The sequence below is a fragment of the Apodemus sylvaticus genome, chromosome 7, assembly GCF_947179515.1.
Source record: "Apodemus sylvaticus chromosome 7, mApoSyl1.1, whole genome shotgun sequence".
Classification (NCBI taxonomy): domain Eukaryota; kingdom Metazoa; phylum Chordata; class Mammalia; order Rodentia; family Muridae; genus Apodemus; species Apodemus sylvaticus.
In genome coordinates, this window is record NC_067478.1 from 33,786,421 (window position 1) to 33,812,017 (window position 25,597).

Below are 25,597 nucleotides of genomic sequence, written 5' to 3' on the forward strand. Positions count from 1 at the left end.
AGAGTACTGTCTCTGGGTCTAGCTCTTTGCAGTCTCCTCTCTACCTTTCCTCCAGGCTCAGACAGAGGCCTTTGACATGCTTGGGCCCCTGACATGCTAGACTGACAGATCCTACCTACCAGCATTGACTGTGCTTGTCCAATGACAGAAATGGACTTTGAGAATATAACCAACACCGTTGTTGCAAAACACTTATCCTAAGAGGTGTACTGAATGCAGGAACTGTTAAGTGGTTCACATGCAGAATTGTATTATGCTCATTGCAGGTGGATTTGCCCTCATTCTTTTAAGTGAGGTGGGTAAGTTAGGAAGTGCTGTAGCATATTCTGGGCGATACTTCCTATGGCACATGAATAAGCCCCAGCCCAGGCAGCCAAAGTCTCACGTTCAAGAGTGCTGCCTCCACATCATATATGGTTGCTTTGTTCATAGTCGTTTGTGCCCTCTGGGAGCTCTTCTGAAGTGTGTTCCATTCTTCCCATGTGCATTTAGGAAGCCATGCATTCTTTACTGCTTTGCAGAACTCCATTAGGTAAATAGACCACAGTGCCATGCAGTATTGCTTCCCCTCATGAAAAGTACTTAGGACCTTTATAGTTTTCTTAGTAACAAACACCATGGTATGTGCTCTGTGTGTCCAGGCAAGAATTCTCCAGGATGTAGAAGAGAAACAAGATTCCTGATGTGAAGGAAGTGCATGTCTTCAAATCTACTAGAGGTCCAAAGTTCCTAAGACTTTCGCATATTCCTTGTGTCAGGAGTGTTACTGCCATAGCTAACCATAGCCTTAGCAGAAAGTTTGCTGTCCGAATTCCTAGGTCAGAAGGCAACATAAAGTCTTATTGGACTGAAATCTCAGTTTGATCAAGGACCGGGCCCCTTTCCGGATCTTCTGAGGAACAGTTCATTTCCATCATTGAAAATGTTAGTAGATACAGCTCCTTGCAGATATAAAGAGAGACCCTGTTTCCCAGCCTCTAGAGACCAGCTGAACTCCTTGAAGGAGTTATGTCATGACTCCTTCCATCTTTAAAAGCATCTGCAGCTATCCAGTCCACACACACACTCACCCCCACACACCTTTTCACACATTCAAATACCCACACCCCTCTCTCTCTCTCTCTCTCTCTCTCTCTCTCTCTCTCTCACTCTCTCTCTCTCTCAAACATCCATACCACACACATACACACACACACACCACACACACACACACACACACACACTTATCTCCTGCCTCTTGTCATCTTCCACTGATCTGTTCTTCAGTTCAGCCTTCTATTCTCTTTGAAGGATTCATAAAGACACGGTATTCCGTTATAACCCAGACAATCTCCTTGCATTAATTCTGTAACCTTAATATCATCTGCCACTGTCCTCTCCTTGTATTTAGTCGCAGATTTCAAGGGTAGGATGTTGACATCGGTGGGGCCATATCCTGTTCACCAAAGCCTTGATTAATGTTGGTACCCAACACCTTTCTAATACCCTCTTCCTTGTCTTTCACCTTTTAAAATGCCGCCTTCTGAACAGGTATGGTAGCACACACCTGCAATCCCAGCTACTTGGAAGGCTATGCAGAAGGGTCACTTGAACCTAGGGATTTGAGGCTAGACTGGTAAACATAGTAAGATTCTTTTGTTATTAAAATAGTATCTTTTGAAGCGTGAAGTTGTTCTATATATAAGTGTGATATATAAAGACAACCATGTACACTGGCATAGCCACATAGAGGATTCTCTTTTTTTCTTTTTTCTTTTCTTTGTTTTTTCTTCTGAGACAGTGTCTTTCTAGCTACACTCAGAGTCACCTCAAACTTACAGTCCTCCGTCTTCCCTCTTGAGCACTGAGATCAGAGGTGCTCACCACTGTGCTCAGCTTTGATCAGCTTTGTTTGATAATAGTGCCTGTATTTCCTCCTGACTATCTGCGGAGTGGTAACCCACCTGAAAGTGAATTGTCCCTGTACACTATCGAGAGTCAGTCTTGTCTGGCCTCTCTGGCCCTGCTCAGCTGAGAAGATCTGTGCTTCGTGGTCTGAACAGGTCCTGTTTCTCTGCACCCTTCGCCCAGACCATGCCACTTCTCCTGTCTCTCTTGTTATTTCTCCACAGTGAGTTTGATATCTACGGGTTTAGGACTGTCCCTGATGATGATGAGGAAGAGAAGTTGGTCGCCAAGGTCCGAGCATTGGACCTGAAGACTCTGTACCTCACAGAAAACCAGGAAGTTTCCACTGGGGTCAAGTGGGAAAATTACTTTGCAAGCACGATGAACAGGGAGATGGTATGTTCTCCAGAGCTTAAAAACCTGATCCGAGCAGGCATCCCCCACGAGCACCGCTCGAAGGTGTGGAAGTGGTGTGTCGACCGTCACACCAGGAAGTTCAAGGACAGCATGGAGCCAGGCTACTTCCAGACCTTGCTCCAGAAGGCTCTGGAGAAACAGAACCCGGCCTCCAAGCAGATTGAGCTGGACCTGCTTCGGACTCTGCCCAATAACAAGCATTACTCCAGCCCCACGTCGGAGGGCATCCAGAAACTGCGCAGTGTGCTCCTCGCCTTCTCCTGGCGCAATCCGGATATCGGCTACTGCCAAGGCCTCAACAGGTGGGTGCCAGCCCAGTCCTGCCTGTGCTTTAGAGCAACTCCAGGCACCAGGCAGTACCTGGCAGCTCCCTCTCCTCCCGGCTGACTAAGAAAAGCCTGTATCCTGGGGAAAAGGAGAGATAGCAGCAAGACAGTTGTCATGGTGCAGTTCCCCAGTTCTAGAATAATGCAGGCAGATTCTGCTTCAGAAAGCATACGGACTGCAGAGGGGTCTGGGGTGTGGCTCAGTGGCACAGGCGGGGCCCTGGGCCAGTCCCCAGCACCGGGATTAGTCAGCACAGAAGTCGGCTCACCTGAAGATCTTGGAGTCTCGTTTTTTCCTGCCTTGCTCTTCTCTTCACACTTGGGTTTTAATCATAAGAATCTGGTTGTTCTGCTTGATAGTTGATGGAGCAAAAGCTTGTGCCGTTGCTTATACAGGATCCTGGAGGGTTTTTCTGCTGATTAAAATTCAGCCCTGAAGGACCTAAATTTGCTTACCTTTTTAGATAGATAGGAAGACAGGTGGATGGATGGGTGGGTGGGTGGGTGGGTGGGTGGGTGGATGGATGGATGGATGGATGGATGGATGGATGGATGGATGGATGGATGGATGGTAATTTTTTTCTTACCAGTTTCACACATGCATGCAATGCATCCTGACCACTCTCACTGCTCTGGGTGCTGGGAGCAGCTTCCTGCCGTGAGTCTCCTCTTCCCCTGCGTCACCTCTGTCTGCTTTCTGCTCTCACTGCATTGGTGTGTTCATATCCCTTCCCAGGTAGGGGTAGTAAGTAGCCAAGCTTGTCGGAAAGATGAACTGAGCATCGGCACCTAATCCCAGCACTGTAAATGGATCTCTGTGAGTTCGAGGCTAGCCTGGGTCTATATAGTGAGTTCTAGGTCAGTTGGGGCGATATAGAGTGAGACCCCACCTCAAAAAGAAAGGGGGGCATAAGATATTTGCATATACTTGAGCAGATCTCCCATAAGCAGATTGTGTGTTCTTGAGTTTTGGATGCTGGCGTTTAGTCCGGCTGCTAATAGCTTTTTTGCTCCTGACTCTGTCAGCTCCTGAGCCCACCTCCAGGTAAGCTGTCTGTCTGCAGTGGGAGAACTAGGAGGGGAGGTTTAAAGCTGGACTACCACTTACTTAAAACGCAGATGAAGCCCAATGGCTACCAGGAAGCCATGATGTCTTCGTCAGTGAGGACAGAGTCGTTCTTTCTACCCAGGAAACCATGGCTTCTCCGTCGTCAAAGATGGGGTAGTTCTCTCTGCTCGTGGAAGGTTAAAAAGGACTTCAACTTCTCCTAGATCGTCTACGTTTAAAAAGCAAAACCAGCCTAAAGCAGCCTTGGTTTTACTTAAAGCCACAGCTCACACTGTACTGGGTGCCCTCCTGGGAGCAGGCCTGTGGCCGAGGGTTCTGAGAGCTCTGACTCCCCCCCCCCCTCCTGTGCTGCTAAAGCTTCTGAATTGTAATAGTTGTGGTGGGGGAGCTATTTCCCTCAGAGTACTTGGCACATGTCCCTGCCTCCTACTGCCTATAAGAACCGTCTCTTTCTGGATTTGTGCTTATCATCTTGAGCCTCGGTTTAAATAATGTCTTGGCAGTCTCTGTTTTGGACTTCTCACCCCACTCCTGGCATCCTCGGGGGCTGTACCTTTGATTATTTGGATTTTGTCTGTGTAACTGTCCCCAGTTGTCACCTTCCCGACTCTCCAGCCCTTTAGGAAGCTGAGGTCATCTCCTTGCCTCCTACCCAGATTCTGTTTTTTAATTTGAGGTTTGCTGATTTTTTTTTCATTTTTATCAAAGAAAAATGATAAAACATTTTTCTTTTTTATCCTTTCAAAAGGAGAAAACAAATTCTGAGAAAGAATGTTTTCCCTCTGACTCAAGCAGATAAGCAGAAGTTCTTGGACTTCAGCTAAGTGCAGAAGGACTTCTCCTCAACTCTGTTCCATCTCTGTAGAGCTCCCTCAGGGCGTCAGCATGTCAGATGCGCTCTCTGCCCCTGAGCACCTCCTACCCCTGCTTTGGGATGCTGAAGACTGGGCCCAAGGCCTGAGGCACACTTCTAGGCCCTGCTGTACCACTGGGCTGCATCCCCAGTACACACACCTCCTCACACAGGCCTCTGTCTAAACTTTGAGACAGGGCCTTGCCAGCTGCCCAGACAGGAGCCTCAGTTGTGCCTTCCCTGTGCTCCAGCCTACTCTGAGACTGGCATTAGTCATTACCTCTTGACTGACAGGGTTCACATGTGTGGAGCCCAGCAGTTGGTATGTGTGGGCGCCTCTCCTGCCTCCTGTGCACACCTAAGGATGTTCCGAAGACCTCTCATGGGATCCTATGCAACCTGATTTTTTCCTGCAGTGCGGCAGCTGGGCAGTGGGTGAAGTCAGATTCGTAAACCTCCTCATACTCTCTCACATTCACCTTATTTTTCAGGCATTAAAGAGTTAATTAAACATTTTAAGCAATGAGTTCAAAGAATTAGCTGCATTAGCATTTTTTTTTCGAGACAGGGTTTCTCTGTATAGCCTGGCTGTCCTGTAACTCACTCTGTAGACCAGGCTGGCCTCTAACTCAGAAATCCGCCTGCCTCTGCCTCCCAAGTACTGGGATTAAAGGCATGCCCACCACTGCCCAGTATTAGCAAAATTTAAGAGCAAACATTTTTTTAAACAAGGTTGATGGACCACAGGGAGATGATTTCATTGGGAAATAATTTTAACTTTGAACAAAAACCAAATGACAGGATCAAAACCTTTGTTCTCGAGTTTCAGAGGATTCGTCCCTTGCCCAGAAATACTTATCTTTCTTCATCAGGAAAGTAGAAATCACTCTGGCTTCTAGAGAAAATGGCGTCAGGAAGTGTCTTGGTGAAAGCAGGGACGGGAACCAGCACTGACCTAATCCCTGTCGCCCGTAGGCTGGTGGCACTGGCTCTCCTGTACCTGGAACAAGAAGATGCTTTCTGGTGCCTCGTTACCATCGTGGAAGTCTTCATGCCTCGAGACTATTACACAAAGACTCTATTAGGATCCCAGGTACCGTTAAAAATACTTTGTCTTGGTCACTGGCATAGAACCACAGTTGTCATGAGACCTGAATTATCCCGGGAGGGGGGGTGGGCGGAGCAGCCTGTATACATGACTGCAGTGACTGATCTCCATGAGTGGGCTATGTCAGCTCCTTCAGCTCACCGGGTGCCACAGAGAGACAGCCCTCCCTGGCAGTCTGTCACGGAGCAAAGATGCTAGGGGAGCCTGTCGTGTTACCTCAGGCCTTCCAGAATGCAGACTCACCTGGAGATGTGCCTGTAGGGCAGCAAAGGGCTGCTGAGGAGGTTGGGTGGGACTGCATCCTGGTGAAGAAGCACGAGTTGGCTGTTAGAGGGACCACCGAGCAGCTTCCGTGGGGCCCTGCCTTGCCTTTCCCTGGTTTCTGAGAACGAGACAGTGGTGGATCCTAAAGAGCAGCTGTAGGATTGGCGGTCACCTCCCAGGCAGAGGATCTGAGTGGTTCATGATCCATTTCACACCTGCATCCTGACATCAGGGGCCAGAGTCAGGTGGTATGGGCTGGAAGAGGCCAGATCATCTCTCTCCGCCTGTCTCACCTGGGGCGCTTACCCAGGTCTCTGTGGGCCTGGGGCTGCCCTAGTGTTTATTATCCCTGCTTTCTCTGCCGCCCCGCCCTTTGCTGTGCCCTGGCTGCCTTGCCTCACCTCTTCTGTCCCTCCATCACAGCTGTGCCACAGCTGCCTCCCCGTTCACGGCAAACCTTCTTACGCCTGCCCTTGCTTTCTGCTCCACTTAGGCTAGCCCCGTGGGCTCTTGGACAGTTTCTACCCACCCATACAGCTGCTGGACACAGTTCACCCTCTAGTGACAGGACACTGTTTCTCTGTCTGTGGGACTTCTCTCCTAGAACTCCATCCCCTGCTCATCTAGAAGGTTCCAGGTCAGTTCCAGAATGCACCTTCCCTTCCACACTGCCACCCTTGCCTGTGGTGACTATTACCTAGCTGGATTAACCCTTGCCTGCCTGCTTATTCTCCACTAATTGGTGGTATCATCTGGGCCACATCTCTATTATCTTAGGATGTCCAGCACATTCCAAAAAAAATTCAGCCCCTGCAGGAGAGGGAACTGGTATTTAGCGAGCCTGGCCCCATACAGCCAGATCCATTCTCCAGTCCACCGTGTAGTGGCTTTACCATCCCCAGTGGGCTCTGGAGAAAGGGAAGGCGGAAGATAATGAGCCGGGGCGAGTTAGCAGCTCAGGGCCAGCAAGATGGCTCCCTGAGTAAAGTCACTTGCATTGAACTTGATGACCTACGTTTAATCTCTAGAACCCACATCGTGGAAGGAAAGCCTTGACTCCCGTAAGTTTTCATCTCCACACCGTGTACGCACGCCAAAAGATGATGCCGGTAGCGTGGGGCCAAGCTGGGAATCGGATTCAGCCCTTGTATCCCCAAGCCTAAGCTTGCACCCCTCTTTCCACAGTGGAAATGCCACTGGAAGGTGGTGAGAAGCTGAGCTCTGGCCTTCCCACGGCTGCCAGATCCCAGTCCCTGTGCCAGCTGCACGCATGCCCATGGACACTGAGAGAAGCTTCCCCTGGTCTCTTGGCGATCTCTTCCCTTTCTAATTACCTGTGAGGTGCTTCCCTGTCAGCGTGAGTTTGTAAGCTAGGAAGGACATGGGGATGAGGCAGTACTCTCAGTCAGGTGGATTTTAAAAACCAGTGGCTAGTGCTTTGTGCGCTCACAGCACCTGAGAGCAGCCGGTCCAGCTCCAACTTAAAGTCGCAGATGACTCAGGGTTTTAGAATAGAAAAAAAAACGAAGTGTTGCTGTCCCCGAACACTCTGGGTGACGTATCATCAGGTACCTTTTCACCCTGAGGTTGGTGCCAGTTCCTTCTCTCAGGTGTCAGTAACACATTCATTTATCTCTATTATGTCCATGTGCCGTGTGTGAGGCTGCCCCTAAAACAAGTCCCAGCGCTGGCCTCGGCAGATCCCTGCTGCCTGCTGTCACTGTGGCTCAGCTGCTGGCCAGGATTCCCATCTTGCCATCTTTGGAGTTCGTGTTGTGTGCCAGCACTTCAGCAGGCATTGCAAACCCCAGTGAATGGCACACTTATCCTCCAGTGTTCAGGGAAGGGGGATGGAACAGGCCCCGGCAGGCATTCCCCGGCAGCCGGATGCCAGCCCTCTGCCAACGCCTGGGCAGCCTCACGTGAGGTACTGTCTGCCACCTACGTACCTACAGATAGAAGATATCTGTACAGATTTTCTCTCACTTCAGAGCCAGGTGGATACCCTGCCCTTGGAGATGTCGACCCCTGACCCCATCTAGATAGACTAGATCCTGTGGCACCGCTTGGTCTCGCGCTCAGGTGGCCATCTCTGTTCCTTTCCAGCTTCTTCAGTGCTTGAAGTGTTGGCGAATGTGCCATTGTTTGAGTGCTGAAGGGTGAAATGAGCCAAAAGCCTGGGTGGGGTCTGTCAGGGCAACACTCCTCGGGAGGGGAGGGAGGGGAGCGGGGCCTCGGGAGGGGAGTGGGGCTGCCTGGCAGGTGCCTGACATCGTAAGCAACCTCTAGGCACCACGGTATGCTCTGACAGCTTTTAAAAGGATTTTACACGTAACCTGAGTTTGATGGGCGGGTAGACATTGGTGCGAGGTGAGGCAGGCTCTACAGCCTTTTAGGTGTAGTTTTGTTTCTTAAATATTCGAGAAAATGATATTCATTTCAGCAGTTTGTACCTCTGAGTTGTCTCTTGTTAGAAAGCAAATGTGCATTTTAATCAGATGCTCTTCATCAACTCTAAGGTATATTTATAATGTAGAGAGTTACTTTCTAAAACACTGTTTTTAGCTATTTATTTACTCATTTGTTTTTGGACTTTTGAGAAAGGGTTTTGCTGTATAATTGGCCTAGAACTCCGTATCCTCCTGCCTCAGCCTCCCCAGTGAAAGGATATAGGTCTTCACCACCATGCCTGCTAGTTTTTAGCTTTGCCTTTTAAAAAGTTAAAAATCAAATAGAAATTTTAAGAATTTTTAAGAAAAAAAAAACAGAACTTCCAACAAATAGCACCTATTATCAAAGTTTTGGGCTGTCCATTAAAATAATGTTTTCAAAGTGTTAGCATTTGATTAGACTATGGCTGTGTTAGTATTCCAGGAACCCCCGTAGTGTGCACAGCTGTGGTCCTGATTAACTGGACTTGTCCTAGTTATGGTTACTGTTGCAATGATGAAACGCCAGGAGCAGAGCAACTCGAGGAGGAAAGGGTCTGTTTGGCCTACACCCTATATTACTGTTCATCACCAAAGGAAGACAGGACAGAAACCCAAGCAAGGTGGGAACCTGGAGGCAGGAGCTGATGCAGAGGCCATGGGGAGTGCCAATTACCATCTTGTTCTTCATGGCCTGTTCACCCTGCTTTCCTGTAGAACCCAGGGCCACCAGCCTGGGGACAGGACCCCACCCACAAATGGTTGGACCCTCTCCCATCAGTCACTAATTAAGAAAGAGCTGTACAGCAGTGATTCTCAACCTGTGGAGGAAGGGTCCAAAGGTGACTTTCACAGAGGTCACCTAAGACCATCAGAAAAGCAGATATTTACATTATGATTTATCCTAGTAGCAAAATTACAGTTATAAAGTAGCAACAAACATAATTTTATGGCTGGGGGGAGGGGGTCACCATTACATGTTGAACTGCATTAAGGGTCACAACATTAGGAAGGTTGAGAACCACTGCCCTACAGGCCTGCCTACAGCTGATCTCATGGAGACATTTTCTCAATCAGGTCCCTTCCTCAAAGATGACGTTAGCTTATGCCAAGTTAACATAAAACTAGGCAGCACAGGGGTACAGTTGACAGCTTTGCAGAGTCCTCCAGGTGTCCTCCAGGGTAGGCTCCTATAAGCGCCTTCAGTACCTGCACATTGACACACTGCTCTCCAAAGCCGCCATCCAGTTGATCTCCCAGTCAGCTTCCCTAGAGAGGGTGTGCTAACCATGGTCTTGGCGTGAGCAGCCCCGTTCCTGCAGTTGTACCTCTCACTGTGGGGACCTCATCCTGACGGTGCCCCGGGGCACCCGCTACTTCTCATCTTCCCAATGCACTCCTGTGCCGGTCTCAGAGGCCACACCCTTGCCCTCCCCATGACACCTGAGCACCTTTTCTTCTCTCTCACACAAAGGACAGTCACCTTTGGCAGTTACCGCCAAGTAGTTTTGAGTTCCACTCGCCCGCTTCTGTTTCGTCAGTTTGACCAGGGGCCCTTGGCCATCCAGTCTAGTCTTCTGTTGCAGCTGGAAGGATGGACCTGGAGAACAGGCTTCACTGCTGGGCGTCCTACTGAAAGCCTTAAAACGCCTCTCCTTTCTTCTCTGCTGTTTGCAGACTGGGGGTAGAGAAGCTGGTTTTACAGATCAGTATTAATCTTTTCGTGTGTCAAATAAAACTGATTAGACTTGAAGAAAATGCATGAGTTCCACTGCGCTACCTACACACAGAGAGAGACAGAGAGAGCGTGCTGAAGTGAGATGTGTTTGTATGGGTCACACACACAGGTGTGGCCTCTCAGCCCTCTCCCTGGAAGCCTGACCCCCACCACAGTTCTGCTGATCCGCTTGTCCACCTGCCCCACTCATCTCCCCCATCCTGAGGTCATCCTTGAACCCTGTTGAGCCTTCTGCCCAACACTGGCAGCACTGAGCAGCGGCCTGACCTAACAGGCAGTGGCTGTGGCCACCTGAGGCTTGTCTGTCTTGTGCTAGTGAACATGCCTCTTAATGCTCACAGCAGCACCATGGTGAGTCAGCTTGGAACAGCCTTTGAAGTTGGATAGACCCGCTAATAAACTGGAGCTGAGATCCACCTGGGATCTTCTTCTGCCACCCTGCCCTGTCAAGGCTGTCACTGCATGGGGGGAGCAGAACTGTTCTATTCCTTGTTCAGTGCTCATGCATCTAAGACTGCCTGTATTCATAGGAGTGTTGGCACGCTGACGCCAGCCTGCCGGCTCTCTTCAATAGCCTGCTCCCACAGGAGATGCTGAGTGCAGGAGCTCTTTCCGCCATGCCCTAGGGGGCGTGACACTAGTGGCCTGCAGCATTTGAGGTCAGCTGCCCCTGGGCCACAGAGCAGCCTGGCTCTATGCTGTGTCCCACACGGATCCAACAGAGCTGTGTTGCTCATGTCCCATGGACTCCACCCTCTGTTCTCGGGTGGCACCGCTGTTCTGGTTCGCTTGCCTCGTGCCCTGGCAGACCCCAGGCCTTTCTCCCCTTGTTCCTCTGCAGGTGGACCAGCGGGTGTTCCGAGACCTCATGAGTGAGAAGCTGCCTCGCCTGCACAGCCATTTTGAACAGTACAAAGTGGACTACACCCTCATCACCTTCAACTGGTTTCTGGTGGTATTTGTGGACAGCGTTGTCAGCGACATCCTCTTTAAAATATGGGACTCTTTCCTTTATGAGGGACCAAAGGTGAGTGGACTCTGCAGATGTACGCGCTTGTCACAGACTATGACAGATACACGTGAGAGACTGTGCCAATAGTGGCAGAGTGGCTGATTCTCCTAGAAATGGAGGTTACCACAGCACCAAATTGACCTCCCTGTGGTGCACTCCTGCAGGCTTTGGGAAGTAGCGGCTACTTTCTCATCCATGAGGAACCTCAGAGTGGGCTGCGCATGGCAGCTCATGGAGGGGAGGGGTCCTGTCACCGAGGAAGCTAGCCTGGTGCCCAGTGGCTGAGTGGTCCAGCAAGGCTCCAGGTTCAGTCCCCGCCCTCCCGCTGCCCTGCCCCCAACACTGCCCTATCCCATAGCACAGCCCACCAAAAATAAATCAACAGGTGGCTCATGGGACAGCACAGCAAGCCTCACAGCCTGAGTATAACCTCTGGGATTACATGTCGGCAGGAGAGAACCAACTTCTGCAAGTCTTCCTCTGACCTCTACAGACAAGCATATAAACACACCAAATAAATAATTCTAGTTAAGTAAAAATAAAAACTAAACATAACTAAGGATATATAGAAGGAAAATAGTCTCTCTCCTCAATTTATATGTTATCTTCCATGTTTCTTTTTTTTTATTGGATATTTTCTGTATTTACATTTCAAATGTTATCCCCTTTCCTGGGTTCCCCTCCAGAAACTCTCATCCCATCCCTCCTCCCCCTGCTTCTAGGAGGGTGCTCACCCACCCACGCACCAACTCCCGCCTCCCTGCCCTGGTATTCCCCTACACTGGGTCATTGAGCCTTCTCGTGTTTCTTAAGCTAAGCTTTTAACTTTACTGCATCTTGGAGCTAGTTCTGTGTCAATCTCAGGATCAAAGGTTGGTCCATGAGTAGCACGACACCAGATGGCAGCTCACAGGGGCCTTCTGCAGTTGAGAGTATATATCACCCTATATTCAGATTCAGTGTCCAACACAAGACATTACCACTTTTATAGTCTAATTTGTTGTTAATACAAAGAATCATAAACGCTGTTCCTGTTGGGCCATAGGTGAGTATGTGAATAGAACCCTGAACAGTTTAAGCCTATAAATACCACTTTCTAATACAATACAGTGTAGGCTAGAGCAGCCATTCAGGGCTCTTAGATGTAGAATAGAAGTTTGTTCTCGAGCTGCCTGGACCTGTAAAATTACCAGGAGTTCACTTCCCACCCCCAGCCTTGCCCAGAGCCCCCCCCAAATCAAATTAGCAAAATCCACTGGTTATTTCACCATATTGAAAAATTGGTCAGACCCTGTTCACCAGCTGAGACTGCCCAACTCTGGAGTTGGCATTTCAGTCAGAATGTGAAAGGATCCCACAAGTCACCTTACTTCCCGGGAACACTTCTGCTCTGGGCTGAACTGTTGGAAACCACAAGCATTTGTTTCCTGTACCTAAGGGCCTTGTCCAGTCCTGGAAGTCACCGTTTCAGGAGCCCACCCAAGGGCAGAGCCCGCAGGATACTTCCTCTAGCCAGCCCCAGGGAGACCTCCAGAGTTCAGCCTCCTGTCTGTAGCCACAGGGTATCTTCAGTTACAGTTTCCTTGGCTTTCCTATAGGTTATTTTCCGTTTTGCCCTGGCACTTTTTAAATATAAGGAAGAGGAGATCCTGAAATTACAAGATTCAATGTCCATATTCAAGTATCTCCGTTACTTCACCCGGACTATCCTCGATGCCAGGTGAGTCCACGGGGTTCCTCAGACTCAGAGCTGTGCAGGGTGCTGTGGGGCTCCTTCCTAGAGGAAGGAATGGGAAGGGCCATCTCTCTGTCTCTGAGGGCAGAGCCTGTTACAGGAGTGGGATGGTAGATAAAAAGGCAGCCCTGGACTCTGGGGTTTCCCCAGGGAAGAAGCCTTCCCTGACCCACATAGCCCAAACCATGCCTTGCAGGGATGCTTCGGGGCAGAGGTGTTCAGAGTAGCCGTGGGAGGGGCCACCAAGCTGTGCCAGAGTGCTGGGCTCCTGGCTGTGTCCTCGCCTGCCTCCTTAGACTGTGCTCACAAATTTTAGCTTCATTCTAAACATACTGGAACATCACTGAAGGATAAGAGGATTGGGGCAGGACCAGCCGGTGGGAGGGTAGGCAGTGACTGTTGGGAGTCTCCAGGAGGAAAGGTGGTGAGCCGGAGAGGGGTGTCCCGAGAGTTGGGGAAAAGTGGAACAGATGGAAGATTGGGGATTTTGAACCTGAATGAACCTAGGTTTCTAGCTTGAACAGCGGGAATAGTCATGAATCCTCCCCACATGTCCATACACACACCTCAGGCCACGTGGTTATTTCTTGTCCGGGCTGCCATTTTCCCTAAGCCACAATGGGTGGCTGCCCTGGTTCTGGCAGCTGGGGTAGACTTTGGCAGCAGAAGTGGTTGGCGGAAGCTATACCAGGCCTCTGGGAGGTCATCGCTGTTTTTAGGATGTACGTTTTCAAGATGGTTTTAGGCTTAGTGCTGACACTAAGACTAACTGGATTTGTGCCCAGTGAGAAAGGGTATCTGAGAGTGTTAGCTGTGGAAGACTGACAGGACAAGGACTGTGTTCCTATCGCGTTGGTCAAGATTATTAAGAATAACGGAATGAATTCCCACATGACAGTTGGTACTGTTGAGAGCATTTTGGTTCCAAAGATGGATTTTGCCTCACCATGACAATCTCAAGGTTGGGGCGGGGTGGGGGTGGGGGGGGTCAGGACTGCCTGGAGATAAATCTTCTTCCTCTACTTCCTGTCACCATTGGACAGAACACGGCAGCTCAGTCTTGCCTGATCCTACAGCGCCATCTGGTGGATGACTCGCGATGCAGTCTCCCCTTTGCTTCAGAAAGTCCTGAGCTCCCAGTATATGGGTGACTTCCAGTCCCCATGCCCGTCTCCTGCACCCTCCCACCTCCTGGGAAGTTGCTGTGGTCGCCTTTGTCCCACCTCCACACTGGAGTGTCAGTGTTAAGGAGCAGCCCGTACTAGCTGTCTGAGGAGAGGCAGTTCCGCAGAGTAGATGGATCTTAAAGTGGTCAGGACTTTCCGTAGCCAGGTACATTCAGGAGACACTGGATGATGCAAGATAGAACTGGTTGGTGCCTGTGGTGGAACTTCTTGGGGTCCATTAGAGGCTGAACATGCAAGGGTAGTGCCTGGGTTTCCTTGTCGCCTGGGCCATGTTGCAGTTGGCTCTTTCCAACTCAAGAAGTGAATTCATAATTTAGTATCCCCCTTTTCACGTTCTGAAGTAAGGGCTGAGGTTTCTGGCTTACAGAGCCTGTGGCTCATGTAAGAGAAAGGACAGTGTGGACTCCTGGTTCCCAGGCTCAGTGACGTACCCAGCCAGCTCACAAAGCTGGGCCTGAGGCAACGCCTAGGCATTGTCAGGCCTGCCTTAACCCCAGTACTTGCCTGTCCTAGAACACATAGGGAACCTGGCCTGTAAAGAGAGCAGGCCTGTCCTACCTTTTCACTTCCTTACAAGAGAAGCTGTTTGAAATATAAAAATGAGAAAGGCGCGTGTCCTTTTTACACCTATGCCGAAGGACCTCAGGCCGTGGAGCAGCACGTGGCTGATGGGAATGGGCCCCTGCTATCAGGACAAGGCCATGGGCCTGACAGAATCCATTGGGAAGTGGCCTGCCCCTTGGTGTAGGAGAAGCTCTGTCTTTCTGTGAGACCCAGGAACCAGTGTGACTGAGCCATGAGTGCTGTGTTCATTGCAGACCGCCCAGTAGCTAGAGTAGTGCAGACTAAGACATGGCTGTCGGTTGGAGCACTGAAGGCTGCATCGCCTCTGTCGAGTGTATCTTGGCTCAGGCCACACTGCAGATAGGATCTGATGTCAGGATCTCATGTCGTCACCATGCCTCGTCCACCGGTATCAGGACCGTTTTCCTGAAGACTCGTACCCATTGACACCTGCTACCACTAAGTGAGCACCAAGCTATCCATGCCTACTACGTGTAGAAACCATATAGAGTACACCTCTGTTGCTTCCAGTGTGCAGATGAAGAATCAGATCAAAATGTCTGTGTAAGACGAGCCCAGGTTCCCAGGGTGGCACTTCCCCACCACATGGCACATGTCCCTTGCCCCCTTCTCTGGTCTCTGGGCAGTGCTCTCGCGTGAGCTCTGCTGATGCTGCCTCTGCCCTTTGTCCCAGCAGGAAGCTGATCAGCATCTCCTTTGGGGATCTGAACCCCTTCCCCCTGCGCCAGATCCGGAACCGGAGAGCCTACCACTTGGAGAAGGTCCGGCTGGAGCTGACAGAACTGGAGGCCATTCGAGAGGACTTCCTGCGTGAGCGGGACACTAGCCCTGACAAAGGCGAGCTAGTTAGTGATGAGGAGGAAGATACTTGATGAATCCCACCCTGGGATGCTGCTCTTCTTGCCTTCCTTTATAACCAAAAGTAGCAAAGGCACTCACACCTCTGCACATCAGCTGCCAGACTGTAACGTCTACAGCCTCTGGGTGTCTGCTGGGCAGGCATCCAAAGCTAAGCTGCACTTTTTCATCTCCCATCTGGGGGCAGGGGTCCGATGGCTTTACAGCCATTTCCATGTCATGGCATTCGGTCACATGCATCATATGCTTGCTGCCTGATTGGTGACTCACCAGGTGACTGTTTCCAAGGCCTGTTTACAGCATCTGCTGGTTGTGCGAGCGTTTCCCCCTGCAAACCCTGTCTTCCACACCTCCCTGTGCTCTTTCTTTTCTCCAAGGGAAGCACTGTGGAGAAATGTTCATGGGGTTGCAGAGTGGCTGCTTCCGGGGGCAAAAGGTCACCATAAGAAAAAAGCAAGCACAGAACTGGCCTCCCTAGAGAGGAGGAGGGAGCCCCCTGCTGGTGGTGTCGCACTGCCCTCTGGACTGGCCTTTGCCTTTACTTTATTTACTGCCTTTACGGACTCTGGCGCTCACCCTGCTCTGCAGCCAGTCCCACACTTTGTCTCATTGCCAGCTATTTTGCCAGCTGTCTGTCCCGGCTTGCAGTGGGGCTAGCACATCTCCAAGAGCTGCTGTAGAACGTTCTTCTAGCTGGGAGCTGACTTGTAGACGCCATTCTCCAAGTGTGGCTGGGTTGGGGTTCCAAAGGAACCTTGCTGTAGACCCAGCCCTGCATAAGGGAGCATGGGGGACTCAGATCTGTGGCTTGTGGGCTCCTGGATTCAGGACTCTAGAATCTCTCCTGCCCAACAGCTGGGTGGAGTGCGGCTGCCTGCCAGCTTCCTGCAGCTGGGAACACCTTTGCTTGGGAACAAGCGTGATGAGTTCGCCTAGTCTCTGCTGCCTGGATCATCCTTGTCCTCAGCAGGGACCTGAGGCCACTGTGGCCTCTGAAATGCAGACTCTGGGGACTTGGAGCAGTTCCTCTTGAAGCCCAGAGAGGGTCTAAACAAGGAAGGTTATTTTTGCTCAATCCCGGAGCATCCCTGATGGTAGCTGTCATGAGAAAACCTCTTCTTACACAGTATTATCGGAACACAAGGGAAACAGCCTTAAGTGGACTACATGACACTACCTGGGAAAAAATTGGAAACAAACCACAGTGTAAACACACTCAGACTAAGTGGAGTAAGACAGTTTCAAGAAGCGCTTTTCCATGACCCATTTTCCTGTTTTTGCTGTCTGCTTTCTAGCACTTGAATGGCTGAGTCCATTTTTAGCATCTAGACTATGCTTAACTTTTCTAAAAGTTCTTCATTTATTACCATGTAAGCGGAGCTGGTCTCTATATTTAGCCAATAGCCTTTGTCTATCTTCAGGTATCAAAAATGTCATCCTTATGTCTCTGGAATGGTGGTTTGAGGCCTGGCTTCTTCAGGAAGCTGTCTGGAGCTGGACAGTAGTCTCACTGCTGTTCCCAGAGCCTCCCTGAGACCAAATACTGGAAGATGCCCCACCCCCTGTGAAATGCTGGCTGACCGTCTTGGGGACAGCTGTTAGGAGGTGCAGTAGGTAGGGCTGGAGCCCCGTGGTTCAGTCCCATGGCTCAGTGGCCATGTCAGTTTCCTACCAGAGGATGCTAGTCCAAATACGTGTTTGGTGTAAATGCTCTTAGTGGTGGGTTGCTTTTGTCCTGTGTGCTGGTGGGGGCATCTGTAAAGTACCTGTTGGTGCTGGGGACATAGCTCAGAACATGTGCCTGGTATGTGGGGCCCTGGCTTTCAGCCCAGTGATTGAAAAGAAAAAAATCCCCAGTATGCGCGGGAGCCTGTTCTGCCATTCCCTGAGAAGATAGCATCAGTCCCTCAAGCAGTTAGTATCAGTGCCCAGGTAAACGTCTCAGGAGGAATGCACGCTTAGCGGCTGTCCTCCGTGGAATAAATGACTCAGCGAACGTCTGCAACGCTCTAAAGGAATGGTTGCCCTCTTGCCAGTTTGGGGACAAAATGACAGAGGCTCATCCCAGGGGCCACGGCTCCAGGGACTGAACCATCTTCTCCTATTCCCTCGTCACTGAGACCTGTCTTTACTCCCCAGTGCTCCTGAAGTTCCAGACCTCTCCCAGCCACCATGTCAGGTACCCCTAGCGTCAGGGGCTGCCCCGTGCTGCTTTTCATCTGAACCGTTACCCAGCATGCAATGCATGGCTCCTGCCTGGTGAGCCTTGTGGTCTGAGAAACCCAAAGCACAGCCTGTGTGGGTCCAAATACACATGCCACAGAGGGGAGCACCCTGCCCTCAGCGCCCCATCTGAGGCAGGGGCGCTTTCCGATATTCCAACTGTTGATACTTTTATATTTTCACTACATTTTATATTTTTATAGTCTATTTTATATTAAGGTTTTCTAGATTCTGTACAACTTTTATGTGACAAGTTCTATTTTATGTGCACGACTCCCCGGTATGTATTTATATCAACCCGCGCCTCTCAAGCCGCAGGTCCCTCTTGTGCCACCTTTTCCCCTTAGCCTTGACCCTCACTCTCTACTGCTCACCCAGGGAGCCTCAGGGGCGACTTCTAGCCATGATGACAGCCGAACAGTAGTAACTGGTCAGCAGTTACTTCTCTGCTGTTTGTTAGCTGTGGCCTGTTGATACAGGAAGTACGCTGGGAAATACCCAGTCAGGTCTTGTTAGCTACATTACTACACAAGCCCCTCTCGCTTAGTACAGTGATGCAGCCACCTCTGGGTGGGTGGCTGGTCAGCCAAGTCCTTGAAGACAGAAGCTAGATGTAAGCCTGCTACATGAGGTTCTTCTCCTGTGGGCAGACTTGAGGACACACTGCCAAGTGACTGTCCTTTTGTATCGCAGCAGTTTCCATGTTCACCCTTGAGTTAAATGTTAGACTTGTAAAGGAAGAAATAAACTAATTTGTATTCCATTCTGCCTTGAAAGGTAGCTGTAGTCATTTGTGACCGAAGCCTCTACATGGACTGTGGTACAGGGTGTGCAGGGGGCGCTTCTCCAGGTTGCCAGCCTGATGGTTCTTTTTTTTTTTTCCCTATATTCTTCGTTTACATTCCGAATGCCTTCTCCTTTCCCGGTTCCCCCCACCCCATCGGTCTCATAACGGGCAGAGGGAAGAGGGCTTATGAGCCTGATGGTTCTTGTGTCTCCTCCCCTGGTTCCACTGGGATGGAGGAGACAGGATGCCCTTCTCAGCACTGGTAGACCTCAGTTGCCCTGAGTACCATGGCTGAGCCATGGACAGAGGCTGAAGCCGTAGGAAAATGCTGCGTGTATCTGGAACAGTTTATCCACCCCACACCTATCCCTTGGGAGATAGGTAGCCTTTCGCACCAGCCATGCATGCCCAGCCTGAGTCAGAGCTTGTTTGCCTCCTGTCTGTGTGGACAGCTCAGGCCCAGCTGCCACTAGGGACTCCCCCAGACATCTCTGGGAAAAAACAAGAATGATTAGGACCAAATGTCTTTCCAACAAGGGGGAGGGGAGTTTGTCCGTGTAGGCCTGGACCTGTTACACTGAGGCTGTTCTCTGGGAGACTTAGACTTATTCAGCAAGGCTCAGGGGGCTCCTGAGGCCACACAGCACTATAGTAATGACAGAAGGCCAGAGCTGGGTCAGGGACTCGAGGACTCTGCCACAGCACCAGCCCCTGCTCTGTATGGGTCTGGAGCAAGGAAATGGCTCTGCTCCCGTCTTGGTGAGGAGTTGCTATGGGGAGTGGATTAGACAAAGTTATAGGAAGCCATTACTCACAGAGGGTCCCTAGGGCCTCTTTGGGCCCATAGGGCTGCTGCAGGCACAAATAAGAAACCAACCTAGTTAGAAGTTCCCCCGCCCTTTGCATGGTACTGCTTGGATGCACACCAGCCACCGATGACTTGCTTTCCTGAGTGACCTGGTAGACTGCCTGACTTGGACCAAGCCATGTATTTGTGTACCTGGAGCCCAGATTAGGAGATAGGGGCTCGAGAGCTGTACTGAGCCTGTACCTCCGAGGTGTATACTCCTGGGCCAGTGCCTTCTCTCCACTGTAACCTTCTCACCTGTTCAACTCCAGGATGAGATGGCAGGAGTATATGGAGCCCAGAGCTGGGAAACCATCTTTACTCCTGAGAGCACCAACCCCAGCCCCACCCTCCCCACTCACTGTCACAGGACAGGCACAGCACTGACAGGGTCCACCCCTGATGCCCTTTCCTAGTCTCAGGGAGTGGCTTCCAGTGTTACCCACATTCTCAGTGGTCAGGGGCCTCGGTGCTTCCACGTGCACCTCACTCTGGCACATAAAATGGGACAGGCGCCCCCTCGGAACCTCCGGGCCTCAAATAAGGAGGAGGGCCATAATGCCTTCCAGAAGACTCCAGATGATGGCTCACAGCCAGAAGGAAGGGGCAGACAGGGGCCAAGCCCAGGAGGAAGGCTTAGTTATCCCTGTCACTAACCAGGGTCCTCTTCAAAGTACCTGCACGCCCAACCACTCTCAAGTAACACGTCTAAGCTGTACCTACGGTCGGTCATGCCACAGGCCGTCCCCATGGGAGGCAAGACAGCGTGATGCATGCATGAGTGCACATGCGCCATTTCTGTGAGACCCAGGTCTCTGAGGACCTTCATGGAAGACAGCAGGCAGAGGTAAAGAATGATCGGGAGCAGTCAACAGCACTCCCTGGACCTCTGCCAACTTGTACCCCCTTGCAAAGAAGACCTTCCTGCTCACCCCATGTAAGCCTCTGGAGATTTGCCTTCCCTAGAAGCCCCTTCAGGACCTTGCGTGTCTGCATTAGGTGTCTGCATGGCCTCTGTGCTGGCCATGCTGATTTGCCCGCAAAGAAGCAGAGAAGTTGCTATCTGCTCTGGCTCCAGCAAGGGACAGGGTAGTAGCCATTTGGCAAGAGAGGTAGGTAGGTAGGAAGACACCTTGTTGGAGAGTCTCCAAATCCAAGACAAGGCCAGACCGCTTTGAAAGGGTAGATACTCATTTATGTAAAACAATAACAAATGTGCAATCTGTTAGAATAAAAAAATACCTTTTCTGAAAGGAAAGGGGATCCCCGGCCTGCCACCATGCAGGGGCGGGGTTAGCACCATTAGGACACGAGGAGCGGGCGGGGCTCCACCGCAGCCTGTGGTGGGGCACTGAGGTCTGTGTGTCGTGGGTCAGTCTGTGCATTCTGATGTGCGTTGGTGTATGCCAGGCCTCGGCTTATCATCGGGCCACCCGCTGATGGCCTCGGGAAGGGACACCACGGCTGAGTGGGGGACATGAGCGGCAGCACTGAGCACGGATTGTGGGCAGCTGGCAGCGGCCCAGCAGGCGCAGCGTCTCACAGAAGTTGAAGGACAGGCGATCCCGCTCACAACCTGGAAAGGGAGAAGCGAGGAGAGGAGATACAGTAGGCGTGGTTAGAATCAGTGGGTGTGGCCTCCAGAACCACACTTCATGATTCAACTGGAAAGCCCCTCGCCCTATTGCCTTAGGAAGAATAGCAGCCAACGGGAAACCCAGTTTCTGAAGGATAATCCCCAGAATCAGAACCCCAGGTCCTTAGCTCTTGTCCCTGCTGCATCTTCCTTTGGACTGCTGACACTGTTGGGACTTAGCTTTCTGGAAGAAAAGTTCAAAGACCCCATCCTTTACCACCTCAGGAGATACCCAAGAGCCTCCTGGTCAGTGATGTAAACCACTCAGCCCCATCTCTATCCCTGCTCAACCCTGGTACTGCACCAGACCAGGCCCAGCACGTCCTCTCAGACACTGTGTCAATATGCATCCACTCTGCCACCTACATTGGCCCTACATGCCTTTGCTGTCATCGCTGCCCCTCCCCACACCTTCCCAGTCTCGTGCGGGGCGTGTTCACCACGAACCTTGTGTGGCAAACAGCCTATTTTCATTGGGTAGTGAAGCCCAGAAAGTTGGGCTTTTCCAAGGCCACCAAGATCATCAGTAAGAACCAAAGACTGGGTCAGGCCCCTGGTGACAGGGCACAGGGGACAGAGATTCTTAAGCCCTAGTTGTCAAGATCTGAGGCCTGGCTGGCTCTCCCGGGGGAAGCTATTTTGGAAAGTGGCTTGCTTCCAGACCCTTGGCTTTCCTCCCAGTGCTACTGCTTTGCTCTTGCTGCCTGCCGCTGAAGCCACCGCCGCCCAGAGCACTGCTTAGTTCTGCAGATCCCCCGGGGAAGAAGATCTGTGGGCCCTGCCTGGTCTGGGACATCCCCAGGTGCAGCAGAGGGAACAAGGCCACAGATGAGCCCACAGATGAGCCCCTCCACCCTATCTTTTAGGAAGCAACCCCAAACCATCACATGAGTTCCCTGGGTAACCTCCGGCAGGCCTAAGCTCTGAGGGAAAGCTTCCTCTTGATAACAGCCCCCACCTCCATCCATGGGCATGGACACATGACTAGGCACGTGAGCTGCCTTGCCACAAGGATCACACACCCTGGAGTTTCCAGGATTTCCAAATGTCCTGTTGAACAATCCCACAGACCATCAAAACATCCTGGAAGCTCTAGGAGCTTGGTATCCAAGAGTCTTCCCTGATTGGCTCTCTTCACGTGGGGGTGTGAGGGGGGCTCAGGGAGGTTCTTCACATGGATGGGCGTTGGTTAGAGACGCCTAGTCACTTCCAGGAGTCCCTACTAAGCCCACTCTCCCCATTCCTCTTGGAGACCTTGCAAGCCCACAGCCTCCTGGGCCAGGCTATTTCTGATAGCGCCTCAGTTCCTGCCCGCCCCCTATCTGCGCCACCTGGGACCAGAGCTACCGTATTCTCTGCCAACCCTGAGCTTGGTGTGAGAAACAGAACCATAGGCACTATCAGTTCTGAAGGCAAGCACTGTGGTACAGCACCCAGCTAGCTGCTCTGGGTGTCTTAGAAGTCTGTGGGGGAGATGGAAGGAGCCAATGAGAGAGAAAACAGACAGGGACAGGACCCAGGGTTCCCTCAGGTGCTGGGGGAAGCCTCAGACTCCCCGTGCCTTTGCAGGAGGACAATAATGGCTGCTACAAATGGGAGGGAGGGGATAAAGTAGCCTAGCCTTCACTAAGGATGGGCCCTGGCAATACTGAGTCCTTCACCCGCAAACCCCACTAATGCAAGAATAAGAATGAACTGCTCTTTATGCATGAGGAAATGACAATCCAGATTGGCAAACAGAGCCCAAGACTACACAGCTGGTGAACGGGTACCCAGTTGTGACTCAAGGGCCACACTTGAGTTTCCGGTGTTCAGCACTGCTGGGGACAGCTGGAGCTCCAGGAAGGAGGTGATTTCCAGAGCCACCTCTGGCTCAGACCTTTCCTCCATAATGGCCCAGCTGGCCAGGAAGCAGCAGCAGCAGCAACACCCTGGGAAGGAGACCTTCCTGTGGCCCCACTGCCACCTCCGGAGAGTTATCCTCCTAGGAATAGGGAATGCCCACAGCCCAAGGACATCTTTCCTTCACTGTGGGGACTAAGACCCCGGGGGAGAAAAGCTTGCCACAACTGAGGTCAGGAGGCTCTTCCACTTCCCGAGGCTACCAGAGCCACCTGCAGGATGCCTGAGTAGTTGGGATTCCCCTTGGCAGAGTCCCAGTTTGGGACCTTGGCACCCTGTGGCCTCCCAGTTACGGTGACCGTGTGGTTTGAGCCAACTGTAAACAGAACAGCAGCTGTCTCTGGAACCGACATCTAGATGAATCTCTAGTTCCCAACCATCCTTCTCCCCTTACCCCACCATCCCCAAGAGTAAGGAGACACTCACGTGGGGGTTCAACGAATTCACAGTCCTCAGTGGCACACGGCCGTGAGCTCTCAGGCCATGCCTCATGGCTACACAGGTCACTGTCCTCCTCTGCCAAGCCTGTCTGAGTGTTCACACATTTCACCAGACGCCGCTGAACGCCACCACCGCAGGGGGCTGAGCACTGCACAGGAGAGAGGGGAGCACGTCTCCAGGACCAGCCACCACAGTCAGGGACTGGCCATCACGGGGCAGCGCCACCCTCTCCCGGAAGCCATCCCTGACTAGAGCCGAGTGCTGACCCTCACTGTCACTGGGAGCACCTGTTCTTCCAATGAGGGCAAGATAGGAGTAAGAAGAAATGCAAAACACACCCAAGAGGCCTGCGCAGAGGAGACAGACCCTGGGATGAGGCATCATGGTGCCCATGAGACAGAAGGTGTGCTACAAGCAGAAAGAGAGTGTGTGTGTCTCTCAGGTGTGGTCCCCACCCTAAGTCAGCCTGTCCTCAGGTTTAATCTGTGCTGGCACGACGCAGGCACCACACGTCCGATTTTTCCACTCCTCCTCTATGCTGCCCCCAATTGAAAGATGGAGAAGGAAAAAATAGCCCAGCAAGGCAAAGCACCTGCCCAGAGTCATTCAGCAGCCAGTGGGTCAAGGACTCACTGAGGTTCTTGAACCAATCAGCACCCAATAGGCTCAGCAGCAAGCAGCCCTGCCCTGCGGCCCCCTCTCCCCTCCCCCTCTGCCACCACGGTCTTTGCTCCATTCCCTGAACAGCCATCATTCCCGCCTCAGGGCCCAGCACGTGCTATTCTCTTCATCCTTCTCTTTAGCATCACTGACTCCTTTAGGTGTCAACCTAAAGTCTCTCCTCAGAGGACTTTCCCCACAAGGCCAATTTTCCTCTATCTGATTTTCCCTGGCAAAGTACCCGGACTTGATCAGGGCACAACTGAATATCCAGCGGCTACAGAGACCACACACAGCACACACTCAACTACGCAGCTGTCAAAGCCCAAGGAGCAGGGCCTACCTGCCAAGGACTGCTCCCAGTTCCTCTCCACAACCCAACCCTGCTCACCTGACCCCAGGGCCCTACCACCCACTGTGTGCAGGGGTGGGTGTTGCAGGGTCTGCTGTTGTTGGGTCTCAGTGACTCCTCACAGAGGCCTGGTTCGGGACACGTCACCAGACGCTGCTGCTCACCACCACCACAAGCCTCAGAACACTGGAAGAACAGGGAGGCATCGAGTAAAGCCAGGATCTGAGGGTGTCCTCAGTCCCCACGTCCCCAGGCCCAGACCTCACCTCTCGCCAGGAGGAGGTGTACCAGGGGAGGCAGGGCTGGGTCCCACAAAGCTGACGGGTGGGTGGCTTGGTAGGCCCGGGCTGACAGTGAAAGGGCCGCAGTGGCCGGAGGTCCCGTGTGTCCACACACTGTACATCTCTTGAAGAGGAACCTCCGCCACAGTTTCGAGAGCACTGGAGAGCAAAGAACAGACACATGGAGACATTCTATGCACATTCTATGCAACATGGCCCTTGCAACATGACCCATTGAGGCGTATTGTACAGCAAGGTTAAACCTTCCAGCTAAGACCAAAGAGCCCCAGAAGACTTCAACACCAGTTGGCAACCCCAGGGGGACGAGAGGGTTGGAATTAGGGTGAACTGTTAAGAGAAAGTCCAATGGTGGGTGGTGGGAATACAGAAAATGGACCGCAGGTCCGGGCCATGCTGAATGAAGTACAGACCGTGCCATGACATTCACCCTGCCCTGCTGGCCTTCAAACCCCAGCCACAGGACCCAGGGCAGGGTTCCCTGCTTACCTTACTCCAGTTGCCTGCGCGCCAGGCAGCACAGGGCCTCAGATGACAATGGCGGGCCGGCTGGGGACGGCTAGAAAGGGTGCAATCCTCATCATTGCCAGAGCTGCAGCGCACTAGCCTCCAGATGGCGCCCAGGCCACAGGTGGTGGAACACTGTGGACCACAGGTAGGGTAAGCCCAGCAGCCCCTCACCCAGGGCACCTCAAACCCACCAGCATCTTTATCTACAGGACAGACTCCTCCACCCAACTCCACCACTTTCACAGAAGACTGTGAAAGAAAAAGTGAAATGTCACCAGCAGTTAACTATCTCGGCTCCCAAGGGCCCGATAGGCCCCCCTACCTACCCTGCCATCCCGTGACTTCTCACCAGGGAAGTCTGGGCCCTAATCCATGCAGTTAAATGGATAGGACTTTCATCGTGCCTCTCTCCCCACAGATCATGGACCTCTTACAACGACAATCTAGAGAAGGAAAACTGGCCATCTTTTTC

At 51.8% G+C, this 25,597-nt stretch overlaps 2 protein-coding genes across 7 annotated transcripts in view; one reads left to right on the forward strand and one right to left on the reverse strand.

Annotated features, from left to right (window-relative positions):
- The window catches only part of Tbc1d2b (TBC1 domain family member 2B), a 66,880-nt gene extending 48,426 nt beyond the window's left edge, over window positions 1–18,454 (forward strand). For all 3 annotated transcript variants that reach the window (XM_052187657.1, XM_052187655.1, XM_052187656.1), the window contains exons 9-13: window positions 2,112–2,606; window positions 5,528–5,645; window positions 10,933–11,118; window positions 12,702–12,823; window positions 15,287–18,454. In XM_052187657.1, the coding sequence (XP_052043617.1) occupies window positions 2,112–2,606; window positions 5,528–5,645; window positions 10,933–11,118; window positions 12,702–12,823; window positions 15,287–15,482 (1,117 nt within the window). In that variant the 3' untranslated portion in view covers window positions 15,483–18,454. The remainder of the gene's footprint in view (window positions 1–2,111; window positions 2,607–5,527; window positions 5,646–10,932; window positions 11,119–12,701; window positions 12,824–15,286) is intronic.
- Window positions 18,455–20,469: 2,015 nt separating this feature from the next.
- The window catches only part of Adamts7 (ADAM metallopeptidase with thrombospondin type 1 motif 7), a 37,639-nt gene continuing 32,511 nt past the window's right edge, over window positions 20,470–25,597 (reverse strand). For 3 of the 4 annotated variants that reach the window (XM_052187659.1, XM_052187660.1, XM_052187661.1), the window contains 5 exons: window positions 25,105–25,257; window positions 24,583–24,756; window positions 24,356–24,502; window positions 23,290–23,452; window positions 20,471–20,901 (listed from right to left, as the gene is read on the reverse strand). In XM_052187659.1, coding sequence (XP_052043619.1) covers window positions 20,747–20,901; window positions 23,290–23,452; window positions 24,356–24,502; window positions 24,583–24,756; window positions 25,105–25,257 — 792 coding nt within the window. In that variant the 3' untranslated portion in view covers window positions 20,471–20,746. Of the gene's footprint in view, window positions 20,902–23,289; window positions 23,453–24,355; window positions 24,503–24,582; window positions 24,757–25,104; window positions 25,258–25,597 lie in introns of all 4 variants that reach the window. The other variant, XM_052187658.1, reaches the window with a different exon arrangement.